This window comes from Bos mutus, chromosome 4, assembly GCF_027580195.1.
Source record: "Bos mutus isolate GX-2022 chromosome 4, NWIPB_WYAK_1.1, whole genome shotgun sequence".
Taxonomy (NCBI): domain Eukaryota; kingdom Metazoa; phylum Chordata; class Mammalia; order Artiodactyla; family Bovidae; genus Bos; species Bos mutus.
The window spans coordinates 9974479-10000287 of NC_091620.1; the positions used below are offsets into that span (position 1 = coordinate 9974479).

A 25809-nucleotide genomic window follows, 5' to 3' on the forward strand; every position below is an offset into this window, starting at 1 on the left:
CAGGGGAGTCACAAGGAGGTCTAAGGAAGGGTCAACAACATCTCACCTTTCTCTGAGCCCTTCACTCTGGAGAGAAAGCCTGTTATGTATACTGATGTCATGTTATATGCTTTGGATAAAAAGGCATCCTAAAAGGGAGATGAGGACTAGAAGTCTACTTCTTAATTAGTCACAACTCTTGAGTCTTAAAAGAAAACTCAGCTGTGAATTCTTGGGTCCTCTGCATTAGTGAGGGGCTTCCCAGGTGGCTCAGTGGTAAAGAATCCACCTGCCAATACAGGAGTCACTGGAGACAAGGTTTCGATCCCTGGGTGGGGAAGATCCCCTGGAGGAGGTAATGGCAACCCAAATCCAGTATTCTTGCTGGGAAATCCCATGGACAGAGGAGCCTGCCGGACTATAGCCCATGGGATCGCAGAGAGTCAAACACGACTGAGTGACTGAGCATGCATTTATACTGCATTAGCGACAGGTGGCCAGTCTGTTGGTCTGCTACTTGTAAGCTGAGTGTTTCTCTCCCTTTATCATCCTCTTTGTCCTAAGGTACAAGCAGCTGCTTATGTGCCCCCAAATAGTCACTTGAAGATGGAAAATCATTTTTGTAAAGTTTGTCTGTTCCAATTGAGCATCAGCTCATTAATCAAATTTCTGGGCCTTCCTGCATTGTGTTGGGCCTGGTAGAAAACACAAATAAAACATCTAATCTTGAAGAAGCAGTTGATACAAGACACAGGCATGTTTTTATTAGGAGAAAGAACCAACCCCAGAGCCCACCTTTCACCACTTCTCCACGGAGGCCTGAGAACTCATACCAAGGCATGACTGACATGGAGGTGCACTTACCACCACCAATGGCAGAAGCCAGCTCTGGCACAAGCCTGGACACCTTGTGGGGCTTCAAGATGTTTATTTCATGAAGGAGTCAGTTCCTAACAGACCGAAGAGGATGAGCAAGCAGTAGGGAAGCATGGATGGACGTGATGCATGGGGGAGGGGTTGAGAAATGAAAATGACTGGGGTGGTCAGTGTAGTTAAGAATGAGCAGAAAAGGTTTCTCTTCTTTTAAACTTCCCATGTTAAGTACAGGAACACCATCATGGGTATTTGGGAACAGGATGACCTATCCTCTCTAATCCAAGTAGTGTCTTCAGAAGCTCTCAGTGGCTACCTTGTGCCAAGTAGCAGAGACTAGACACCATGGTTTGTGAAACCCTGTGGATTTGCTGTGCAGAAAGATGCCAGGGTCCTACAGGAGTGAGAGTTTAATTGACCTGGTCTCACTGTCTTTGCCAGCTAACTAACTCTGAACCTCAGATGAGCCAAGGGCTGTGCCAGGGAACCCTAGTCAAGCTCCATGCTAGCCTGTCTTCTGGTTTGCCTCTTAAACCTATGCTATGTCCCCTATTCTTGGCTCACCTACCACTGATACATTCATTTTCATTAAATAGTGAAGAGATTATGAAGACATTTATAAAAATATGTACAGTATCTGATTCACAGAGCACAGTCAGCAAATGCGAGCTTTTATTATGTGCTCCTATAACTTATTAGGCATAACATTTCAATATTTATCCAGCTGTATTATAATTGAAGACTTTTATCATGTGTTATTTGATATATTATTGGTTTACATGTCTTTCTCTCTCAAACACTGTGGACTCGCAAGTTATTTGAGGAGGTTTTAAAACACACCACTTCGATTTCTCACATAAGGCTCACAGAATCCTGGACCTGGGAAAGAGTAGTTTAAAAATGTCGCCAAAGTGATTCTTGTATGTGTTACTGATCTGAATTCTGGAGCTCTAGAAGCAAGTTACTGTGTCTTTTTTCCACAAAATTGTCCCAACATTTAGCATGACATCTGCATACAGGCCTTTCCCTCATGTTTATTGATCAAGTGAATAACTCTACTTTTCTGTGTGCATGTTAAATCACTTCAGTCATGTCCCACTCTTTGCGACCCCATGAACTGAAGCCCACCGGGTTGCTCTGTCTGAGGAATTTTCCGGGCAAGAATACTGGAGTGGGTTGCCATTCCCTTCTCCGGGGGATTTTCCCCACCCAGGGATAAAACATGCATCTCTTATGTCTCCTGCGTTGGCAGGTGGGTTCTTTACCACTAGTGCCACCTGGGAAGCCCCATATTCTAGTGCCCATAAACTGCCTTCCTGTCAAGTACAGATACTGCCCTTCCAATCACATCTCCCAGGAGTTCCCTAGCAAGCAGCCAGTCTTAATTTCCCCCACCTAACTCACGATGAAGGAGGAGTCAGTTGCAGTCACTTTGAAGCAAAGTAATAAGGACCCGAACTAGAATGGAAATACACACTTGGGAAGGTGCGTGGTCATTGTGCAAGGACTCCATAGTTATCTACTCATTTTGTCAGTCACAGCAGTTCTCAAGATTAGATTCTCCCAACCTTACAAATGAAGAAACAGAGGTTCAGAAAGGTTCATACCATGGCTAAGGTCCCAATGTAAGCAAGTGGTTGTACAGGCATGAGAAGCTAAGACTGGCTCTACAGCCCAAAGAAGAGAAAGTGGGAAACTCAAATAATGTTTCAGATCAGAGAGACGTGTTCATTTAGGGTGGAAACTGGGAGTTACCTGGTCTGAGATCTTTTTATAAAGATCTTTATATTTATATTTAAATTGGCTTATCATTAAAAAAAATCTGAGCCCTGACAGTTGAGGCAGATTTTGTATTCTTGGTCCACTGTGTTATAATTATTTTTCTTGGTTTTTAAAATATCAAACACTTATGACCCTTCATGTGAGAGCTTATCTAGTTGAAGGTTGTTATTAAATTATCCCCTAAATAATTTCAGTAAGCTCTGAAATTTCAAGTCTTTCCCCCTGGGTCCTCTTAAGATTGTTTCTTTCCATCACCCATCTCTAGAGTTATCAGATGTTTCTTGAGTTACAATTCCAAGGTGGAGATACATACCATCATAAAGCTCTCTGAGCAGCATTGAGTGTGATGTGAAAGACAACCTGATGTTTCTCTGCTCTTTTCCTATTTATTCTGCTCCGTCTTTTCTTAAGAGAATATTTAGTTTTGCATCTGCTTTTGTGTTTGCTTGATTTCACTCAGCGGCGTAGTACCAGCTCTGCATTCTGCGTTCATTGTCATGATCGCCGAGTTGCTGAATGTCGCTCTGCAGTCTGACCTGCTACAGGTCCAGTCATTCATGGTCGAAAATCAACTCTAGTGGCTTCATTTGGACCAGCCTTGATGGGGTTCATTTCTCTAGCTTGGCTCCTAGTTTTTTTTTTAAGTGTCTGAAAGATTCAGTCTGGGAAAGCAAACATCATGCCCAGGCTATCACCAAACAGTTGAATCCAATTAGCCCCACCTGCCCCTGCTTGTTTACCTAATGAAAGACTCAGCACCCCAGCTGTGTCCGGGGACCAGGCACACGTGTACTTCCCAACTGTTCCAGCAAGGAAGCGGTACACGTCGGAGCCAGTCGACACCAGCAGATGTTTTCTGAATGAAATTCACTCAGCTGTGTCCAGAGGGTGGACTCTTCCCATGGCAGCCCCCTCACCTGTTCCAAGAGGTATACCTCTTTTCCTCTTCCTCCTGGGAGCAGGTACAAATAGCTACACAGATGGCTGTGTCTGTGGCCCATTGAGCTGTGAATTAATCAGTAGATTATAGTTCTGGTAGTGGTAATTAACCCTACCCCTCTTATGGAGTAATTGTTGTAAATTTAGTTCTCCTTTTTGGAGGCTGTTTGGATATGTCCTAGAATTGTGTCACCCACATAGTACCATTTTTCACAGAATTATAAAGTAATGCGGTTGGTTAAGATGGGAACTTTGCCATTTGAATGAAAAATTCCCCTTAGGGTAATCGTATCTTGCTAATCAATGCTAATATTTCAAATTAGGATATTTGGAATTGCTTTGGGGACTGATTACAATATGAATTAATAATTTATGGTTGAGGGCATTATATAGGTGGATAGCATGCTCGTTAATTTGGATTACTGTTTTTTAATAAGACAGGATCTATGACTATTAGTGGAGACAGTAATGTAATACTGTACTATTGAATTAAACCAGGCTTTAAGAAATACATAAGTAAATAGTATGAGTACTTTTAACATAGTACCCCACTAAGCGATACTTTTTCATTCCAACCAGTGCTAAAAGAAAAAGTCTAGTTCTTGAAAAATGTACAGTACTATCTCATGCCTATAGACCCAGCCTTTTCCCTGAACCTGGGAACAGATGGGGGCCATCATGGATGGGCTCAGAGATTTACATGCTGAAAAACTGTATTGGGTTTGGGCTTCTAACTCCGTGGAACAGAATTTTGATTTGTACTGTGGGCATGAGAGGAACTGACCCACTCAGCCATAGCTCTTAATAAATATGGACACTGAAATTTAACTTTTAAAAATTTTCTATTTTTTAAATGAAGAATAATTGCTTTACAGAATTTTGTTGTTTTCTGTCAAACATCAATATGAATCAGCCATAGGTATGCATATGTCCCCTCTCTCCCACCTCCCTTCCCATCCCACCTCTCTAGGTTGATACAGAGCCGCTATTTGAGTTCCCTGAATCATACAGCAAATTCCCATTGGCTATCTATTTTACATATGGTAATGTAAGTTTCCATGTGACTCTCTCTATACATCTCACCCGTTCCTCCCCTCTCCTGCATTCATGTCTGTTCTCTATGTCTGTTTCTCCATTGCTGCCTGCAAATAAATTAATCAGTACCATCTTTCTAGATTCCATAGAAATTACATAAAGGTTAAATAAATCTGAAATTTAACCTTTATGTAATTTCCATATGTCACAAAATAGTTGTCTTTAGATTTTAAAAAAGCATTGAAAATATCAGCACTATTCACAGCTTTTATAACACATATGAAATTAGCAGGTGAAGCAGATCTGACATGCAGATTATTTAATTTGACCAACCCATGGTATAGGACAAAGTCCTAGCTATGAGGTTATAAATTGTAAGTAGAAAAGGAGGGGTTTTGTTCATTTGCTTTCCAAAGGGGAAAATACTGTAGGCTGACACAGTTAACAAGGTCCTCCCAGAGAAAGTGAGGCTTTGAGGAGACTTTCCAGTAATAGGCCATGTATGAGTAAGTGGAGTGGAAAGGGAAGGCTTGACAGTAATTACTCCTTGGCTCGTTTGTCTTGTGAGTCAGGACTTTTTAATGCTGGGCTTTTTTTTCTTTCGAAAGGGGGATACACTTCTATTCATTATTCTAATTTTGTTGAATTCACAGAGGTATAGTGAGAGCATAGCAGAATGATCTATACATTGGTCAAAATGCCAGATGGTTTGATGGCTCACCTGAGTCATTTGGTGCAGAGAAGGAGTAAAGGAAAACCACTGACATGGTTTTAGCTTAATCAGTTACCCAAGATTCCTAAAACTGAAGAGGGCTTATTTTTATGTCCAGTTCAGTTCTTACACACTCCAAATACCAGGTTTTGTGCACGGCACTGGGTGCACAACAGCTAATGAGGAATCAACCCTGTCCTCAGAGAAGCCACCATCTAGTAAGGGATACTAGCTTGTAAAGAAGTGTGGTAGGACCCGTGAGAGCAGAGGTATGTGGGAGGTAGTGGTTCTCACCTTGGAATGCCCACTGGAATCACCTGGGACACTTTTTAAAATGTTGATGCCCACATGCCATCCCCAGAGATTCTGGTGTACTAGGTTTTAGATGCGGCCCGGACATCTAGTAATATTTTTAAAGCTCCCCAGGGCATCTCATATGGTGCTAGTGGTAAAGAACCCTCCTACCAGTGCAGGAAACATAAGAGACAAGGGTTTGATTCCTGGGTCGGGAAAATCCTCTGGAGGAGGGCGTGGCAACCCACTGCATTATTCTTGCCTGGGAAATCGCATGGACAGAGGAGCCTGATAGTTATAGTCCTTAGGTTTGCAAAGAGTTGGGCATGACTGAAGTGACTTAGCATGCACGCACAGATGCAGTCAAGATTGAAAGCCCCAGTAAAGGGTGATAAGGCACAATGAAAGGACTCAGTTGTCTCAAGGGAAAAGCTGATGTAATGTTTAATCAGTAGAGATGGAAAAAAGTTCTCTAGGCAGAGATGATACACATAAGCAGGAAGCATTCAGAAAACATTTGAATTTTGACTGTGGATGGGATGTTCAGCCAACACAGGCAGGGATTTGACTGGGGGTGTGTGTGTGTGTGTTAGTCACTCAGTCATGTCTGACTCTTTGCAACTCCATGGATTGTAGCCCACCAGGCTACTCTGTCCATGGGGATTCTCCAAGCAAGAATACTGGAGTCGGTTGCCATTCCCTTCTCCAGGGGATCTTTCCAACCCAGGGATCAAGCCCAGGTCTCCTACATTGCAGAGAGACTTTACCATCTGAGCCACCAGGGAAGCCGTGACTGGGAGTAGTGAATATACAAGAGAGGAAAGCAGTAGAAGGAGATGAAGTTGAAAAGGTAGATGTTCATGACTTGCTAAGTTTGGACTTGGTATTAGAATTAAGAATCAGTGAATATTTCTAAGAAGGAGAAAACAGGATTGCATTTGTACAGTTTTAGAGAAATGACCCTTCCAATGAAAGTGGTGAATTGGACTGATGGTCTTGAAGTTCCAGGCAAGGCACCCAGTTATAAGGTCACGGCCAAGTCCAAGTGAAAAGTGATGAGGGTCTGCATATGGGTGAAGGGCATAGTCAGGAAACAACAGACTAGTCAGGAAACAACAGACTTATGAGATACTAAGAACATGAAATCAGCAGGATGTGGTGTCTATGAGTGATGAGGATGACTTCAAGTTTCTGACTCAAATAGCAGGATGTATGGTTGGTCTGTCAATCAAACTAGGGAATACTAGATGTTCAGTGGGACAGGGAAGGGTGGATAATAAATGAACTCTTTTGACTCAGTTTAATCTAAATTGCTTCTGGGACTTTTAAGTAGAGTTCTCCAGTTAGCCTTTTCATATGCTGATCCGAGACTTAGAAGAGAGGGCAGCCCTGAAAATATTAATTTGGGAGTCCCCGGAATACTGGTGGGTTGGGTCTGGCAAGAAGATGAGATTGCCCAAATGGCACAACCAGAATGCTATGGAATCAAATACCTAAAGTAGGGACAGAGGAAAAGAGCCCTTGGTTTGGCTAAGAATGAACTTACGAGGGATAATGACATGGATACCAAAGGAGTATTATTTTTAAAAAGGAATAATCAAAAGTATCAGATACGTCTCAATAATCATAGTGATCAGTCCTGGGTGTTCTTTGGAAGGAATGATGCTAAAGCTGAAACTCCAGTACTTTGGCCATCTCATGCGAAGAGTTGACTCATTGGAAAAGATTCTGATGCTGGGAGGGATTGGGGGCAGGAGGAGAAGGGGACAACAGAGGATGGATGAGATGACTGGATGGCATCATTGACTCAATGGACGTGAGTTTGAGTGAAGTCCGGGAGTTGGTGATGGACAGGGAGGCCTGGCGTGCTGCGATTCATGGGGTCACAAAGAGTCGGACAGAACTGAGCGACTGAACTGAACTGAACTGGACTGAAGGTAGAACATGCCCATGGATTGGTAGAACAGTTCCAGGGGAACAATAGTTTTAGAACCCTGACTTCAATTGATTTAATACTGAATTTTGACTTTATTTAGAAGTGTGGAGTGGGTATATTTAGGAAACCCCTTTCCTACTCCAACACATAGAAAGTCAAGATAAAAATATGACTTTAAAAATATTTTTTAAATATGTTGCCAAATTCAAAAGAAAGAATTCTCCACATGAAGAAGAATGAAACAGAAACTAAAAGTCATCACAACAAGCAAATGTTACAGTTGAGAGTCCCACCCCTGTATGAGGACAACATCCAGAGGTAGTCTTTGTTTGGGCTGCTGTAATAAAATACCGCAGACTGGGTGGCTTATAAACAACAGAAATTTATTTCTCACAGTCCGGGAGGCTGTAGTTTAAGATCAAAGTGCTGAAAGCATCAGGGGAGGCCCTCTTCTGGTTTGAAGCCTGTTTATTGTATTACCACCCGGAGGAAGGGGCTAGGGAACCACATCTGTGGGATCTCTTTAAGCCACTAATCCCCTCTATGAGGGCTGCACCCTCCATGACCTAATCACTTCCTAAAAGCCTTACCTCCTAATACTGTGGCAGCGGTGGTAGGATTTCAACATGTGAATTCCAGGGGGACACAAACATTTAGATCATAGCAGAGGTGAAGACCCAGTAGGGGCTAGCGTATTAACACCTACATGGCCTGGAAGTTTATCTGTGCAGGAGTTATGCATGGGGTCTTTCCACCCATATATGAGACTAGGAAAACTTTGTGCTTGGGAATAAGCCACTCTACTCCCAGGAGAAAAGTTCAGTTCATTTGCTCAGTCATGTCTGACTCTTTGCGACCCCTTGGACTGTAGCATGCCAGGCTTCCCTCAGTTCAGTTCAGTTCAGTCACTCAGTTGTGTCTGACTCTTTGCGACCCCATGGACTGCAGCACGCCAGGCTTCCCTGTCCATCACCAACTCGTGGAGCTTGCTCAGACTCATGTCCATCGAGCCATTGATGCCATCCAACCATCTCATCCTCTGTCGTCCCCTTCTCTTCCTACCTTCAACCTTTCCCAGCATCAGGGTCTTTTCAAATGAGTCAGTTATTCACATCAGGTGGCCAAAGCATTGGAACTTCAGCTTCAACATCAGTCCTTCCAATGAGTATTCAGGACTGATTTCCTTTAGGATGGATTGGTTTGATCTCCTTTCAGTCCAAGGGAAAAAGTGACCTCTAAAAGAAATCAGAATCCTACACATGTGACGTATGCAAGTAAGGACCTCAATTTATACCACTCGTGTAGGGGGAGAAAGTTGTAAGCCAGAATAAGGAAGGAAAAAAAAAATTTAAAAACTTATTTGAAAGTAGTGAAACTTAAAGGATCCAGGAGGGGCGAATGCAGCTCATCTAATAGTGACATCTCCAAAGCACAGGGCAAAATGTGGGATTCGTTCAAAGGTCAAGTCCCTCTGAGGTAGAACTTGCAGACCTGAATAGCAAACCACCCTCATGAAAAAAGAAGGAAAATGCAACTTATAGGACATTTGACATCCAGAGTGAAAGGGTTAGTGGCTCGGTCACGACCAACTCTTTGCGACCCCATGGACAGTAGCCGGCCAGGCTCCTCTGTCCATGGGATTCTCCAGACAAGAATACTGGAATAGGTTGCCATCTCCTTCTCCAGGGGATCTTCCTGACCCAGAGATCAAACCCAGGTCTCCTGCATTGCAGGCAGATTCTTTACCATCAGAGCCACCAGAGAAACCCCAAAGAACTTCCTGAAAATACAGAGCCACATAAGAACTTTAAAATCTCTGCTTAAAAATGATTCAGAGAAATAAAGGAAGGATAGAATCCGCAATACAAGTACGGAACATTTTAGAGGAAAGAAGCCAGTGGATTTGTAAAAGAGCTAAACAGAAAATCTAGAAGTAAAAATCACTGAAGAAGTTGCAAGAAGGAACAGATGGGTTAAACCATAGAGTAGATCCCAGAGGGAGACTTCAGGAATTGAAAAAGTAAATGAGAGGTGAGAGAATGAAGTGACTGGGTGAAGGCCACATTCATTTGATAACAGTGTATGTGGAGGGAGAGAAGTTTTATTAGAGAGAAATACTGCATCAGGAAAGAGATTCAGTTATTCATTCATTTAAAAAATTGAACACAGGGGATTGAGGAATATATTGAGAGAGATCCCAGATATGCAGGAAGGGGGGGTGTCACTGGAAGGAAGGGCAGAGAAAGGAGCCCCACAAGCCTAGGTAGAGGAATTATTGCCAATAAGTGGTGATGAAACAGATTTGAATATATTTCTATGGAGGATAAGAGTTGAGCTGTTTGAAAGTATATACTTCGGTCCCCTCCTTTCTTTGACAAATGGAAAGAATGTGGGGGGTCAAACAATGAGGAGATAAAAGACAAAGGTTTAAAAGATAGCCATAGAAGGAAGGAGAGAGGAAGTCGATCAGAGACAGGTAAAAAGCATGCCAAAGAACGTTGAGGATTCTTCTGACATGCAGTAGCATAGATTTGTATTCTGTAAGGCTGAATACAGCACCCCATGTATAAAAGTGTAAAGTTATCTTGTGGGATCAATCCATGTAGATTGTAGGAAGATGCTTGAAAATAACAAATAAAAAAATGAACAAAAGATACCAGTCAGAGTAATTTGAGAGGTCTCAGGGAAGAAGATTCTGTAATCTAAGTTTTGTATTGCTGACCACACTTACTGTTAGAAACCTTTTGCTTGTGGTGAGTGAGAATTCTAGAAATCAACTATGGTTCTCTTATTTATTCTAGTTTATTTTCAGAGAACCAGGGCAGTGTTGCTCCCTGCAACATAGAATTTTGTTACCTCAAGTTAGGTTGTCATGAGTCAAGGTTTTTAGGTGTCAGCAACTTCTGTCTATATACACTGTCTGTTGGGTAAAGAAGGTTTTCTTATACATCCAAGCATATACACTGTGTATGTATTGTATTATTTAGAAGGACATCATGTTCTTCAGTAGAACCATTATACCAACATAAATTCCTGCCTGTGATGGAGGAGAGAACTTCTTAGCCTCAGAGGGCTCGCCAGCTAATTAGCAGTCCTTTCATAAATATATGCCATTCTGTCACCTAGAATTGCTGAGGAGGATTTTTAGACCATTGAAATTAGTTACAGTGAAAGAAATGTTGAACAGAAAGGGAAGCTTTTTAATTAAGTTGGAATTGAGTGTTCACGATGGCTTTCCAGGTATGTTTTGGTAAGAGCAGTGTTAATAGCTCACCCATGGGCCCTATTAAAGGACTTGAAGCCTGTCACTCCAGGTCACTTGTCAGAGCTCACTAGAGAGAACAGTAATCAAAGACTTTTTCTGCCTGACATCAAGGGCAGAAGGTTTCTCTGTGATGGTGGATTTGCTTTGAATAGAGGGGTGTCCATGATTCAAAAAACATCTTCAAGTAGAGCTAACTGGTAGTTTAAACCAAGAGGTCAGAGAACAGCCTTTTGTAACACTTCCATCACCTTTCAGATATAATTCATGTTGTTGTTTAATTGCACTGTCTTTGTGGTTAACCCACTTTTTGTTTGTTCAGCATCTTTCTTGAAAGAATCCCTTTCCACTCCCCACCCACAAAAGACCTCCCATACACTTTTATTTATCCTTAGAGATTAACTAGGATGAGGGGAGCTAATTAATATTACTAGTTTCACAATTACTCAACAATGAAGAAACTAAGAATGGAATCTAGAAATGATGTTTCCCACAAAGGTGACCTATCCGTGGATGTCATGCCTCCAGCTGGATAATGGGTTAGGTTAATAAGAGAGGTGAGCATGGTGTCTTTTTCCAACAACAAAGGTAGATGGAAAATGCTGATGAAGTGTCCTGAAGTGTCTCTTTTCTGTTGGTTGTGTTCAGGGGTATCGTCCAGTCTGAAGAAAAACTTGTCATCAGTGCATCTTGGGCAAAAGATGATGATATCAGCAGGCTCTTGAAATCTCTACCAAACTGGATGAATATGGCTCAACCCAAACAGCTGAGGTCAAAGAGAGAAGAGGAAGAAGATTTCATAAGGTAAAAACGTTTAAAAAGTCCTTGCCCTTGTACGGATATGTTGTATGTTGCAGTTGTTCTTAACGTGCTTTTTAGTTCATAGAACTTAGGTGAACCTTGTAGAAATGAGATGTGCTTCCCACATTGGTGCATATACAGTGCTTTATCTCTGATTATTTCCTACATATTTTGACAAAAGTGAAGTCTCTCAACTTTATCCCGCAATATTTACCTTGGTACAATTTAAGTTATTTTTTTAGCAGTGAAAATGTGGCCTAATCTGTTGACACTCTTGAATTTCATATAGCTGGCCTGGCACAGTGAAATATTTTCACCTCTGTCATTTTAGAGCTGTGTAAATTGGTGGTCAGGTAGGGGAGAAGTGGAGGTAATATTTTGTCACATTAAAATAAATAAAATTTATTCTTATTGTCTTTTTGCCTATCCAAGTGAATGAATAAATATTAATAAAATAAAGTAAAAGCACTTGAAAGAAGCAAAGACCAGAAAAAGAATAAAAGAAGTAGTGACCAGTATTTTAATTTTAATTCATCACAGAACTGTGAGCTTGTCTCCTTCTCAGAATGTGGGCTGCAACTGTAGATAAATAGGCCTTTACTGTTCATGAAGTTAACTGTATTTGTGTATTGTGGTGCCATATCTTTACTATTTTATTATGAAAAATTGCTATAGTGCCATTTAAAACTTTCTCAAAATCATGAGACTCAAAAGTTCTTCCATAATTTAAGATAATGCCTCTTGATGAAGGTGAAAGAGCAGAGTGAAAAAGCTGACTTAAAACTCAGCATTCAGAAAACTAAGATCATGGCATCCAGTCCTATCACTTCATGGCAAAGGGATGGGGGAAATGTGGAAACAGTGTCAGATTTCATTTTCTGGGGCTCCAAAATCAATGCACACGGTGAATGCAGCCAAGAAATTAAAAGATGCTTGCTCTTTGGAAGAATAGCTATAACAAAGCTAGACAGTGTATTAAAAAGCAGAGTCATCACTTTGCCAACAAAGGTTCTTATAGTCAAGTCTGGTGTGCTACAGTTCATGGGGTTGCAAAGAGTTGGACACAACTTAGTAACTGAACAACAACAACAATTTATGTTTTCTTCCTTATATTTCACATTCTCTCAGAAAAACTTGTTAGCTAGTTACGTTGATATAAGAAAACATATACATGATATAAGAAAATACACATATATATGAATATATGTGTATTTTTTAATTAATAGATTTTTATTTGTATAAGGGAGCAGTTTTAGGTTTGTTAAAAATACTGAGTGGAAGATGCATAGTTCCCATGTGACCCCTCACCCACTCTTACCCCCACTTTCCTCTACTTTTAATACCTTGCAGCAATGAGGTACATTTGTTAAAACTGGTAAGCTGATACTGACGTTATTATCAACTGAAGTCTGTAGTTCACAGTGGGTTCACTCTTTGTCTTGTACATTTTAAAAGTTGAGAAATGTCTAGTGATTGTATCCATTCACTGTTTAAAGTAAATGTAACCCTTTCAGTATCACTAAGAATAAGTTTCTCTGCCCTAAAAATCCTCTATGCTCCTCCTGTTCATCCAGCCCTTGTCTCCTCCAACCCCTGGCAACCCCTGTTTTCTTTTCAATCTCTGTAGTTTTGCCTTTTCCAGAATGTCATATAGTTGGAATCATACAGTACGTAGCCTTTTCATATTCGCTTCTGTTCTCTGTCATTTTGTGGCTTGATAGCTTTTTTTTTGTAGATGTCTGAATAACATTTCATTGTATGGACATACCAGAATTTGTTTATCTGTTCATCTACTGTTAGGTTTCTTGGTTGCTTCCAAGTTTTGGCAGTTATCCATAAAGCTGCTATAAACCTTTATGTGCAGGTTTCTTTGTGGATGTAAGTTTTCAGCTCATCTGGGTAAATACCGAAGAATGTGGCTGTTAGATTGTATGACAAGAGTGTGTTTAGTTTTGTAAGAAATTGCAAAACTGTTCCAAAGTGGCAGTCCCATTCTGCATTCCCACCAACAGGGAGTAGGGGTTCCCACTGCTCCATATCCTCGCCAGCATATGGTGGTGTCAGTGTTTCAGATTCGGTACATTCTTATCAGTGTCTGGTGATCTCATTGTTTTCATTTGTAGTTCCCTGATGACATATGATGTTTAGCATCATCTCATTTTTTATTTAATAAATAAGCATTTATTAAAGCAGTGACTGCTACTTAGTCACTTCAGTCATGTCTGACTCTGTGTGACCCTATGGACTATGTAGCCCGCCAGGCTCCTCTGCCCTTGGGATTCTCCAGGCAGGAATACTGGAGTGGGTTGCCATGCCGTCCTCCAGGGGATCTTCCCAACCAAGGGATCGAACCCAAGTCTCCTGCATTGCAGTCAGATTTTTTACCACTGAACCACCAGGGTAGCATATATGTGTGTGTGTGTGTGTGTGTGTGTGTGTGTGTACACATATATATGTATACATATACGTGTGTGTGTGTATATATACATATAGTAAGGTATCTATCTGTTCAGATGTTTTCCCATTTTTAAATTAGGTTATGTATTTTCTTACTGTTGAGCTATTTTGGATGCCACTTATTTAGTTGACAGATGTTTACAAAAACTTTCAGTCTGTGCCTTGTCTTTTCATTCTCTTCACAGAGCCTTTCATAGAACAGAAATTTTTAATTTTAACAAAATCAAACTTAATGGTTTTTTCAAAATGGACTGTGCTTTTCTGCTGTCTGGTTTTGAGTGTTTTTGTGTAATTCTACTGTATCACCTTAGGGTATATATTTGTTTTATTTATTTTTTGCTTTTTTAAAGGTTCCACTAGAGTTCGCAACATACATTTGGGACTAACAAAAGTACGCTATAACAGAGTAGTCCTAATTCTTTCCTCCCATCCCTTGTAACATTTCTGCCATTTATTCCATTTATCCATAAACTATGATCACTGTATATAATGTTGCTATTATTATTTTGAACAAACTGTTACCTGTAGATCAATTAAGAATAAGAGAAATAAAAGATTTTATTTACCTTCAATTATTCCTTCTTTAATTCTCTTCCTTTTTAAATGTAGGTCCAAGTCTCTAACCTATATTTTCTTTCTTCCTAAAGAACTTCTTTTAGCATTTCTTATAAGGCAAGCCTTTTGAAGACAAATTCCTTCGATTTTTGTTGGAAAAAGTGTTTATTTTCCCCTCACTTTTGAAGAATAATTTCACAGGGTTCAAATTTCTAGGTTGATAATTCTTCTAACACTTTTTAAGTATTTCACTTCACTATTCTTGTTTTATGGTTTTTGAAGAAAAGCCCAGTGTGATTTTTATCCTTGTTTTTCTGTGTGTAAGGTAATTTTTTCCTCTGGCTTCTTGCACAATTCCTTTCTTTGTTTTTGATTTTGCACTATTCAAATCTTGTATACATGTGTGTTTTTCATGATGGTGATCTCTGAGCTTCATGGATCATGGTGATTCAATGGGTGTCATTGGTTTGGGGAAATTCTCAGTCATTATCGTTTAATTTTTTTTTTTTCTCTCTTTCTTCTCCTTCTAGTATGCCCAAACATACATTATACCTTTTTAAATTGTTCCTCTGTTCTTTGATATTCTGTTCTGTCTCTTCATTCTTTGTCTTTGGATTTGGCTTTTGGAAATTTTTATTGACATTTCTTAAAGCTCATTGATTCTTTGCTTGGTTATGTCCAGTCCATTAAATAAGACCATTAGAAGCATTCTTCATTTCTGTTATGGCATGTTTGACTTCTATCATTTCCTTATGATTCTTTCTTAGAGTTTCCATCTCTCTGCTTATATTGCCTATAGTTTACATGTGCACACGTCAAAGGCACAGTTTGGCAAATTTTCATGCTTTTCATTGTGTAAGCAGTATCCAGATCAAGAAACAGAATAATACCAAGAAACAGAACAAAGCGGTAGTGAGCCTTACCGTTCCTCCTGGTCACTGGCCACCTCTTTGAAAGTTACCTGCGTCTTACCTTTAAGTACCAAGATTAGTTTAGTCTGTTTGGTTTTTTTTTTTTTTTTTAATGGAATCATGCAGCTATATATTTTATAACTGGCTCCATTTGTTCCACATTATGTTGACAAGATTCATGCGTATTCTTGTGTATAGATCGTATATCGTATTTCATCATGCGCAGCCTATGGGGTTGCAAAGAGTCAGACATGACTTGAATGTGAATACACAATGAATGTGAACACACCACAAGTATTTTTTTAATATTTTATTATTTGACTGTGTATGTGTGTATATATGCACTCATTTATTTTACTCCTGTTAGGTACACCTGGGTAGTTTCTAATTTGAAACTGTTACAAATAGTGCTTCTTTGTATATTCTACTCTCTCTTGGTAACCATATGTATGTATGTTTTTTTATTGCTTACACTGTAGGCTTCAAGTTGCTGGTCATAGCATATGCATGTGTCCAATTGTAGTGCACATGGCCAAATAGTTCCCAAAGTGGTGGTAAGAGCTTGCCCTCCCAATCAAGCTTTACAATGTCACGTTTATTTCTGCTGTACAGCAAAGTGAATCAGCTGTATGTATACATATATCGCCTCCCTCTGAAGCCTCCTTCCCCCTCAATCAGTTTTATTAGTTGTCTTCAAAAGCTTAAAGGGGAGGCCTTCTAGCCATAGTTAGAAAGAGAGAATGCTGATCAAGAGATGAGCCTCCCTATACCACCTCATATGTCTGATTTAAAAGAGCTAGAATTTAGTTCTTGGCTTTGTTCTTTTCTGTGTGTGATTTGAATTGTTACATTCCATCTTAAATTTGAAGGCAAAACAAATTATACATATTTTTTAAATTTTTGGTGGATTATTACATCCATGAAGTAACATGTTAATCTTAGGTGTATAACTCAGTGAACTGTTACGTGTTATTTTACTCCTGTAACCACCTCCCAGATCAAAATACAGAACTTTTCTTGTACCCAGAAGGTTACCTGAAGGTAACCACTGTTCTGACTTTCATCACTGTTGTTTAGTTTTGTCTGGGCTTGAATTTTATATAAATTTTTCCATATTTATCTGGTTTATTTTGCTGAACAAGGTGCCTTAGATATTTGTTCGTGTTTTTGCATGCAAATAAACATGGGTTGAAAACACATTCTGTTTGCTTTAACAGAAGAAAAATAATTTTTTATGTCTATTTTGCTTTATATGTGATTGATTCTTTTCTCTTAATCTATCACATTCTCTATCCTGAAACCAAAGGTAAGTGGAGGGGACATTCTTCATTGATATTCCAATGTGGTAGAGTTGACAGAGCCTTGATTTAGCACGTTAGAGTACCACAGGAGCGTGGCATGAGCCAAAAAGACTGAAAAATCACACTCTCCTCCTGTAATTAGTTTTTAAAGCTTAGAGGGCTATTTGGCGCCTGGATGAATATAGACTCCAGTGCCCTTTGCATTGAATAAAGGTTATGTTCCCTTCATTACTAAATGAGACCCTTTTCCATTCTCGTTTTTTAACTAAAAAAAATAAAATGTATTATTTCCTGGCTTAACTTTGAATAAAGGGGGAAAAATAGGTCAGACCAGGGCCTTAATAGAAAAATGAAATATAGCAAATATCCTTTTGTTCCCAAAGTAGCTGAAAGCAGGCTTTCTAGCCCATTGTCTTTGTACCTGTCTTATATATGTATATAGTTATCCTTTTGATATCAGTGGATAGCCACTGATAAAAGCAGCCCTGCTTTCTGGAGATGTAATTAACAGAAGAGATGAGGTGTTGGAAGAAGTAAAGGGGTGGGGAGGCCCTATGTATTAGAGCCTGTCCCCCATAATTTGTTACACCCATTTCACTCAGGGCCCCATAATTTCAAAGAATAAGAATCATTACTTTACAGCCAGGTTTGAAAATCCTGAAGTGGAAGGATGTAATTGACATCTATCTTGACCAGGAAAGTGTTAGTCACTCAGTCGTGTCAGACTCTTTATGACCCCATGGACTGTAGCCCACCAGACTCCTCTGTCCATGGAATTCTCTAGGCAAGAATACTGAAGTGGATTGCCATTCCCTTCTCCACTTGACCAGGAAAAGAATATTCAAGTGATAAAAGTTAAAGAATATATAAAACCTACAAATTGTTCTGGAACTCCAGCATGAAGCAAAATGAATGATAAAGCATTAAGTTTCTATGAAATTGTTTAATCTATTACAACAATCAGAGTTGACAGGGAGTGACACTGAATAGGGCTTCCCTGGTGGCTCAGCTGGTGAAAAATCTGCCTGCAATTCAGGAGACCTGGGTTGGGAAGATCCCTGGAGAAGGGAAAGGCTACCCACTCCAGTATTCTGGCCTGGAGAATTCCATGGACTGTGTTTACAGGCACTATTACTCTCATTCAACAGATAAGGAAACTGAGGTGCAGAGAACTTAAATAATAACGGCCCCCGAATTTGCAGAGCCACTAAGTTGACAGAGCTAGAATTCGAGCCCCAGTAGTCTGGTTCCCAGAGCTAGCACACAGTGATCATCCAGACTTAAATTGGCCAAGAATTTTACTTTTGGACATTTGAGTTATGCCTTCATTTGCATTCACCATCATAATCTTGACTGATATTTTAATAGTTATTTGCTAATGGGTTTCCCTGGTGGCTCAGATGGTAAAGGATCTGCTTATAATGCAGGAGACCTGGGTTCAGTCCCTGGGTCAGGAAGATCACCTGGAGCAGGGAAAGGCAACCCACTCCAGTATTCTTCCCTAGAGAATTCCATGTACAAAGGAGCCTGGTGGGCTATAATTCATGGGGTCCCAAAGAGTTGGACACAACTGAGTGACTAACACACACACTTTGTTGCAGAAATTTATCATACAGATACTTTTACCCTTCATTATTATTAGAATTAATTGTATTTTGTGTATTATATTTTTGCCCATTTTTTCCCTTTCAGTAACAGGTTGTTAACAGAATATCCAACTGTTTGAGGGAAAGACAGGATAATGATACCAGGAATGTACATGCTCTAAAACTGATTGTCTTACTTCCCTCTGAATTATATGTTTGCCTAATCAAAGAAGAGAAAAAAGAAAATCAATCATTGTTGGTAAAAAGAAGGATACAAAGGGGCTGACAAGATTAAAAAGATATAAAGCAAATTATGTTGGTTTCAGGTAATGTGTGATACAGACCTGAACAAGGAAGAGAAAATGAAAGGAGATTTTTAGTTATTTTTATTTAGAAGATAGCTGTTTCATCTGGAGAATCAAATGAGTGATATGTTTATTAAGACTGATTTTTGTTATTTTTTGAGCTGTATGAACTCAGTGCTTAAAGAACAGCAATTTTGGTTCCAAATATTCTTTCCAAAGAGCAAGACAATTTCTAAGATTTTATTTGGCATGAGTTTTATATTAGATGCTTAATGAAAGAATCAGAATAAAAGCAGAAAACAGGTTTGTATTTTTACTTTGCATGGACCCTGCTAGTACTTCATGCTGCTGCTGCTGCTGCTGCTAAGTCGCTTCAGTCGTGTGCAACCCCATAGACGGCAGCCCACCAGGCTCTGCCATCCCTGGGTTTCTCCAAGCAAGAACAGTGGAGTGGGTTGCCATTTCCTTCCCCAGTGCATGAAGGTGAAAAGTGAAAGTGAAGTAGCTGAGTCCTGTCTGACTTTGAGTGACCCTATGGACTGCAGCCTACCAGGCTCCTCCGTCCATGGGATTTTCCAGGCAAGAGTACTGGAGTGGGGTGCCACTGCCTTCTCCACTAGGGCACGTGGGCTTCAGTAATTATAACATGGGCTTCAGTAGTTGTGGCTCCCAAACTCCAGAGCACAGGCTCAAAAGTTATGATACACAGGCTTATTTGCTCCAAGGCATATGGGATCTCCCCGGACCAGGGATTGAACCTGTGTCTCCTGTATTGGCAGGTGGATTCTTCACCACTGAGCCACCGGGGAAGCCCTCATTCACTCTTCAAATGAAAAACTAAAATAAAATGTGAAGAATGGTGAGCCAGTCGCCTTAATTGCAAGAAAATGCTTTCAGTGGCCTCCCAAAAGCTTATTCCTTTTGGAAGCTCACAGGTCTGAGTTCTAGTCCTCAGCACTGCCATTAATTAATCATTTTGTTTTATTTGGGGTTTGTCTTGGTCTTCACACCTCTTTACTTTCTTCCTCCTGCTGAGATTTAACAATTAATAGAAGTAGAAATCTTGTAGGCCTAGGAATGTGTTTAGATGTAAGCAAGTATCAGTATTAATAAAGTAGAACAAAATAAGTGTCAGAAATATTCCACTTGGAAATGTCAAGGTTCTCAAAATAATATAAGCAATGACTTAAAAGGTTCTTGATAACTATAGCTATTGAAGAATCTTTATATAAATTTGAAGATCTGATGCAGGGGGGGAAAAGACTTTAGTTAACTCTAACAAAATGTTCATTAGAAGAGAGACATTTATTCTACTATCTCTGAAGACTTAATATGACTTTAAAAATATAATTATAAAAGGAAAGATGAATCAGAAAATATGAATATGTTGAATAAGTACAGGAGTAGAAAGTGCTTGGCAAGAATTTTTTTTTCTCCATAATACAAGATGAAGGTCATAGATGTATGTAGGACACAGACAGACAGGACCGGATGAGAAGCAGACTTAAATTTCAAAATTAAACAAAAAAGGTAATTAACTGGAGGCTCAGCTACAAACATATCAATTAATTTTCAAGATGATTGAATTAGGCACTTTGTTATTATATCAAAATGATATGACTCTTGTTAGCATAAGATTGGCAGTAAATGAAAAAAAATGTGAATCTCCTCTATGCAGTGCATAAATGCTAGTCTATTGAGACAGTTATTCGAGGATTATGATTATCTATTAGTACCATTAAAAAGTCAAAATACAGTATTTCTGCATTTTATTTTTTGTTTCATTTTAGGTCATGGAATTATTTAACTTTTTTTTTTACATAGATACACATTTAATGCCATCCCTCTTTCTCTCATCTGGAGTCTTAATAAAATTTAAAAGTTAATCCTTCCAATTTAGTCTTACCCAGCCCTTCAGAAAGTGAAGCTGAGAATGATGTTCTGTGACATTGTGTTGGTGGGCAGGATACCTGTTATCTCTCTGGGGTAGGAGCAGAAAGAGGTGTTCCTACAACAGGGGCAAACATGAATGAGATAGTCCATAGCCATCACTTGCTGTTCTCCCCCTAGGACCATCTCTACTGGTGGCTGCTCTCTGCTGCAGGCTTAATTCCCTGCCAGATGATGAAGGACTCTTGGCCTTCTCACCCCTGTCTTACTGAACCTTTTCAGGTTCCCAGTCTACCATGCTCTTTCCTCCCTCTATGTCTTTGCCCATGTCCATTCCTCTTCCTGCTCATTCCACCCCAGCTTCCTGTGCCTGTCCCATTCAGCTCTCAAGATACAGCTCAGGTATGAACTCCTCCAGCATCTCTGCCCCCGTAACCCTCTCCCTTTCTTCATCCCACCCTGCATCCCTCCTAGATTAGGAGCTCACAGTCCATGGGGGACTTAAATAAGAACTTAGAGCATAGTGAGTACAGCTGCTAGAGGCAAAGATAATATATAAATATATTGTGAAAGAGACCAATAGAAAAACTAAAAATAATAACACAACTGCACTCTGAAGGGGAAATTGGTATAATCAGGGAGTTGCCAGAGGGACATAAATAAGATAATTCCTTACCAATCATGTCCTCACCTCATACATTCATAAAATGTATATATCAGCGAGTAGTGGTTTTCACAGATTATATAAAAAGATGGATGTAACATTGAAAGAATTAGAAACAGAATTTTTTTTTTTTTTTTAAGTTGTAGGTGCTTCTTTCTGGGACGAAAGTCCAAGGTGAGAAGGGGTGGGACAGGGGATCACTGCTCATCGTTCTTGGCTATTTAACCATGACCAATAAGTACTGAGCTTTTAAATTTTTATTGGTTTAAAATTTTTTTTCCACACGTCCTCAAACCCTGTTATTATTCACTGCCAGTTCACCGGTTCTCCACAAATACAGTCATTCTAACCTCTCTTTATCCCTGGAAAAAAAAAAAAAAAAACTTAATCTGTCTGTATTTTTCTGCTAATTTTATGCAAAGCTTTACTCTTCTCTGTAGTAGTTTACTTTGACTTTGAGGTTCCCCTCTCTCTGTCTTCCTCCAAATCCCCCAGCAGTTCCCTAATCCCTTCCCCAGAGAGCTACCTTCAAAACATGACACTTGGTTGCTTAGCTCGAATCATTGCCATTGCTTGAAATCAACTGTTTAATGTCTCTGCTCTGAACAGATGTAAATTTTTTTTCCAAAGGAAATTGTATGGAAATTTGAGGAATAACCAGAATCATCAATAAGCTGAAATAGTTAATGAGGAAGTTCAATGGTATATACATTTTTACTTTTAAATCTGTCATCATTCTTGGTAGTTGAAAAACCAGAGTATATTTTCAATTAACAATAAGTAATTATTGGTTATTTTAATCTTATGTATTGATCATCTGTTTTGAAGCTTAAGAAATGTTCTTTTTTCTTTATTTTTATTGAAGTATGAGGTACAATGTTGATTCCTGTTGTACAGCAAAGTGATTCAGTTGTACATGCATATATATATTCTTCTACAAATATTATTTTCCAAAAGATGTTCTATGGACATCTGTTGTTGTTTATAGGAATGCATAACTTACAGTGGCTCCTGGTGGAAAAACCACACACCTCTGGAAATCACAGCATCTACAGAAAAAAAAAAAAACAAAAAACAAACTGGTACCTTATTGTGTATATCCCATGTTGCTTGACAACATCCTGCAAAGAAGACTTAGTAACCAGGCTTGTTGAGTGGCTTGGCTAAAGAAAGATGCATTCATGTTCCAAGCTAACAGAGCATTTCCCGTGCAACTTTGTTCCAAGTTGAGTTTATATCAAAACTCTGAGCGGTGCCATCAGCTTGAAAATAATGCACTACTTCGCAATTCATTCTTTTCTTGTTGTTAGCAAGTACCAGTTTTCATGGAAATTTTCACGGACTTCACACACTGATATATCAGTTTCCTCATCTACTTGGGACCCAAAACAGGGGTACAGAATGTGGAGAAAAGCCTGAGACTGAGCCCTGGCTTCCCGCCCTCGCCTGCCCCTACTTCTCCATATGTCTTTAGCCAGGTTCCCTCACTCCATCCCTCATCTATAGATGCCAACTTTTAAAAAATATGATTTTATTGAAGTTTAGTTGATTGGCAATGTTGTGTCAATTTCTGCTGTACCGCAAAGTGATTGAGCTATATATACATTCTTTCTCATATTCTTTTCCATTATGGTTTATCACAGGATATTGAACTGAATATATAGCTCCCCATGCTATACATTAGATCCTTGTGGCTTATCCGTTCTGTGTATAATAGTTTGAGTCTGCTAATGCCAAACTCCCAACCCATCCTTCCTCCAACACCCTCTTCCACTCGGCCGTCATGGTTCTGTTCTCTGTAAGTCTTGTTTCATATACCATTGTGTCACGCTTGAGATTCCACATATAAGTGATACTATCACATGGTGTTTGTCTTTTTCTTTATGACTTAATATGGTAAACTCTGGGTCCATCCAGATTGCTGCAAATGGCATCATTTCATTCTTTTTTATGGATGAGTCATATTCCATTGTATATATACACCACGTCTTCTTTATTCAGTCATTTTTAGGTAGCTTCCATGTCTTGGCTATTGCAGATAGTGCTGCAGTGAGCACTGGGGTGCATGTATTTTTTCAAATTAAGAGTTTTGTCTGGATATATGCCCAGGAGTAGAATATCTGGGTCATATTTTCAATTTTTAAAATATTCTGGGTCTATTTTTAATTTTGGGAGGAATCTCCATACTGCTTTCTATAGTGGTTTTACCAATTTACATTCCTACCAGCAGTACGGGAGGGCTTCCATTTCTCTACATCCTCTCCAGCACTTATTATTTGTAAACTTTTTATGATTCAGGTCATTTTGACATGTGTGAGGTGATACCTCGTTGGAGTTTTGATTTGTATTTCTCTAATGCTATCACTTCATGGCAAATAGATGGGGAAACAGTGGCTGACTTTATTTTTCTGGGCTCCAAAATCACTGCAGATGGTGATTGCAGCCATGAAATTAAAAGATGCTTACTCCTTTGAAGGAAAGTTATGACCAACCTAGACAGCGTATTCAAAAGCAGAGACATTACTTTGCTAACAAAGGTCCATCTAGTCAAGGCTATGGTTTTTCCTGTGGTCATGTATGGATGTGAGAGTTGGACTGTGAAGAAGGCTGAGCACCGAAGAATTGATGCTTTTGAACTGTGGTGTTGGAGAAGACTCTTGAGAGTCCCTTGGACTGCAAGGAGATCCAACCAGTCCATCCTAAAGGAGATCAGTCCTGGGTGTTCATTGGAAGGACTGATGTTGAAGCTGAAACTCCAATACTTTGGCCACCTCATGCAAAGAGCTGACTCATTTGAAAAGACCCTGATGCTGGGAAGGATTGAGGGCCGGAGGAGAAGGGGGCGACAGAGGATAAGATAGTTGGATGGCATCGCCGACTCAATGGACGTGGGTTTGGATGGACTCAAGGAGTTGGTGATGGACAGGGAGGCCTGGTGTGCTGCGGTTCATGGGGTTGCAAAGAGTCGGACACGACTGAGCGACTGAACTGAATGCGTAGAGATGTTAAGCATCTTTTAATGTGCTTGTTGGCCATCTGTATATCTTTTGTGGAGAAATGTCTATTTAGGAATTCTGCCCATTTAAAAAATGTTTTTGTTATTGAATTGTGTGAGATATTGTATATTTTGGAAATTAAGCCCTTGTATAAACACCCACCCTTGATTCTTGAGCCTGTATTCCGGTTGTGTGTGTGTGTGTGTGTGTGTGTGTGCGTGTATGTGCACACATCCTTTAGCACGAGAGTTGAGTCTTCAAGAAAGTCCAATTCCATGATAAGAGGCAATTTTTATGTCTCTTGGTGAATCCCTAGGCAAAGAGAAATGTTAGAGTGACTGAAACTTGTGAGAGGCAGCATGGCTTGTGGCCCTGAGTAGTGAAAAAGAACAAAAACCAGCTCTGCTTCCATCATGGCTGCAGCTGTGCAGTGAGCACATCTCCTGCCATGGGCCTCAGTTTCTCTTTAAAATGATTCATAGAAGTTTGCCATCTTCAGGGGACACAGTCAAGGAACACATTCACAGAGCCAGATTTTAACGCAGCATTTTTCAAACTCTGGGTCACGGCATATTAGGGAACTGTGAAGTGATTCTAGAGGACTTTGAACCCACCACAGGAACTAGGATGGAGCCTGAGTAATAGTAGATTCCTAGTAAATATCTGATAATGAAGGCATGGCTTGATAATAAATAAATAACCCAATTAAAAAATAATCTAAAAAAATAATAATAATCTAAGGGTCAGAATTGCCACTTCTCTAAAGGAGATAACACAAATGATCAATAAGCATATGAAAAGATGCTCAGTATTATTAGCCATCAAGGAAATGCAAATCAAAACCAAAAGATACTACTTCATGTCCACTAAGATAACGATACTATAAAGATTGGTAATCACAAGTATTGGCAAGGATGTGAAAAATTGGAACCATTAAATACTATTGGTGAGAATATAAAATTTTGGAATATAGTCTGGCATATTCTCAAAAGGTTAGAGTTAGTGTATGAGCTAGCAATTCCATTCCTAGTGTATACACCCAAGAGAAATGAAAACATACATCCATTTAGATGTGAATGTTTAGAGCAATATTATTCATAATAGCCAAATAATGGTAATAATCCAAATATCCATCAAGTGACGAACAGATAAAACGGGACATACCCAATGCAATACTTTTTGGTAATAAAAGAAATAGTATGCATGCTTCAATATGGATGAACCTTGAAACCATGTTAAATAAAAGAAGCCAGTCACAAAAGATGATATATTGTATGATTCCATTTATATGAATAGGAATTATACGTGAATGTCTAGAATAGGGAGATCTATAAAGGCAGAAAGTAGATGAGTAATGACCTTGGGCTGGGGTTGGAAATAAATGAGAAGTCTGATTTCTTTTTTGGAGGAGATAAAAATGTTCTAGTTGTATGATTGTCTGATACTGTGAGTAAATTTTGTGGTATGTGAGTTCTATTTCAGTTGTTCAGTCATTCACTTGTGTCTGACTCTTTGTGACCCCATGGACTGC

At 39.5% G+C, this 25809-nt stretch overlaps 1 protein-coding gene across 1 annotated transcript in view; it reads left to right on the top strand.

Moving 5' to 3' along the window:
• EXOC4 (exocyst complex component 4) overlaps positions 1-25809 on the top strand; it is an 803152-nt gene that overhangs the window by 647508 nt on the left and 129835 nt on the right. The window contains exon 13 of the mRNA XM_070369027.1: positions 11461-11616. Within this exon, the coding sequence (XP_070225128.1) occupies positions 11461-11616 (156 nt within the window). The remainder of the gene's footprint in view (positions 1-11460; positions 11617-25809) is intronic.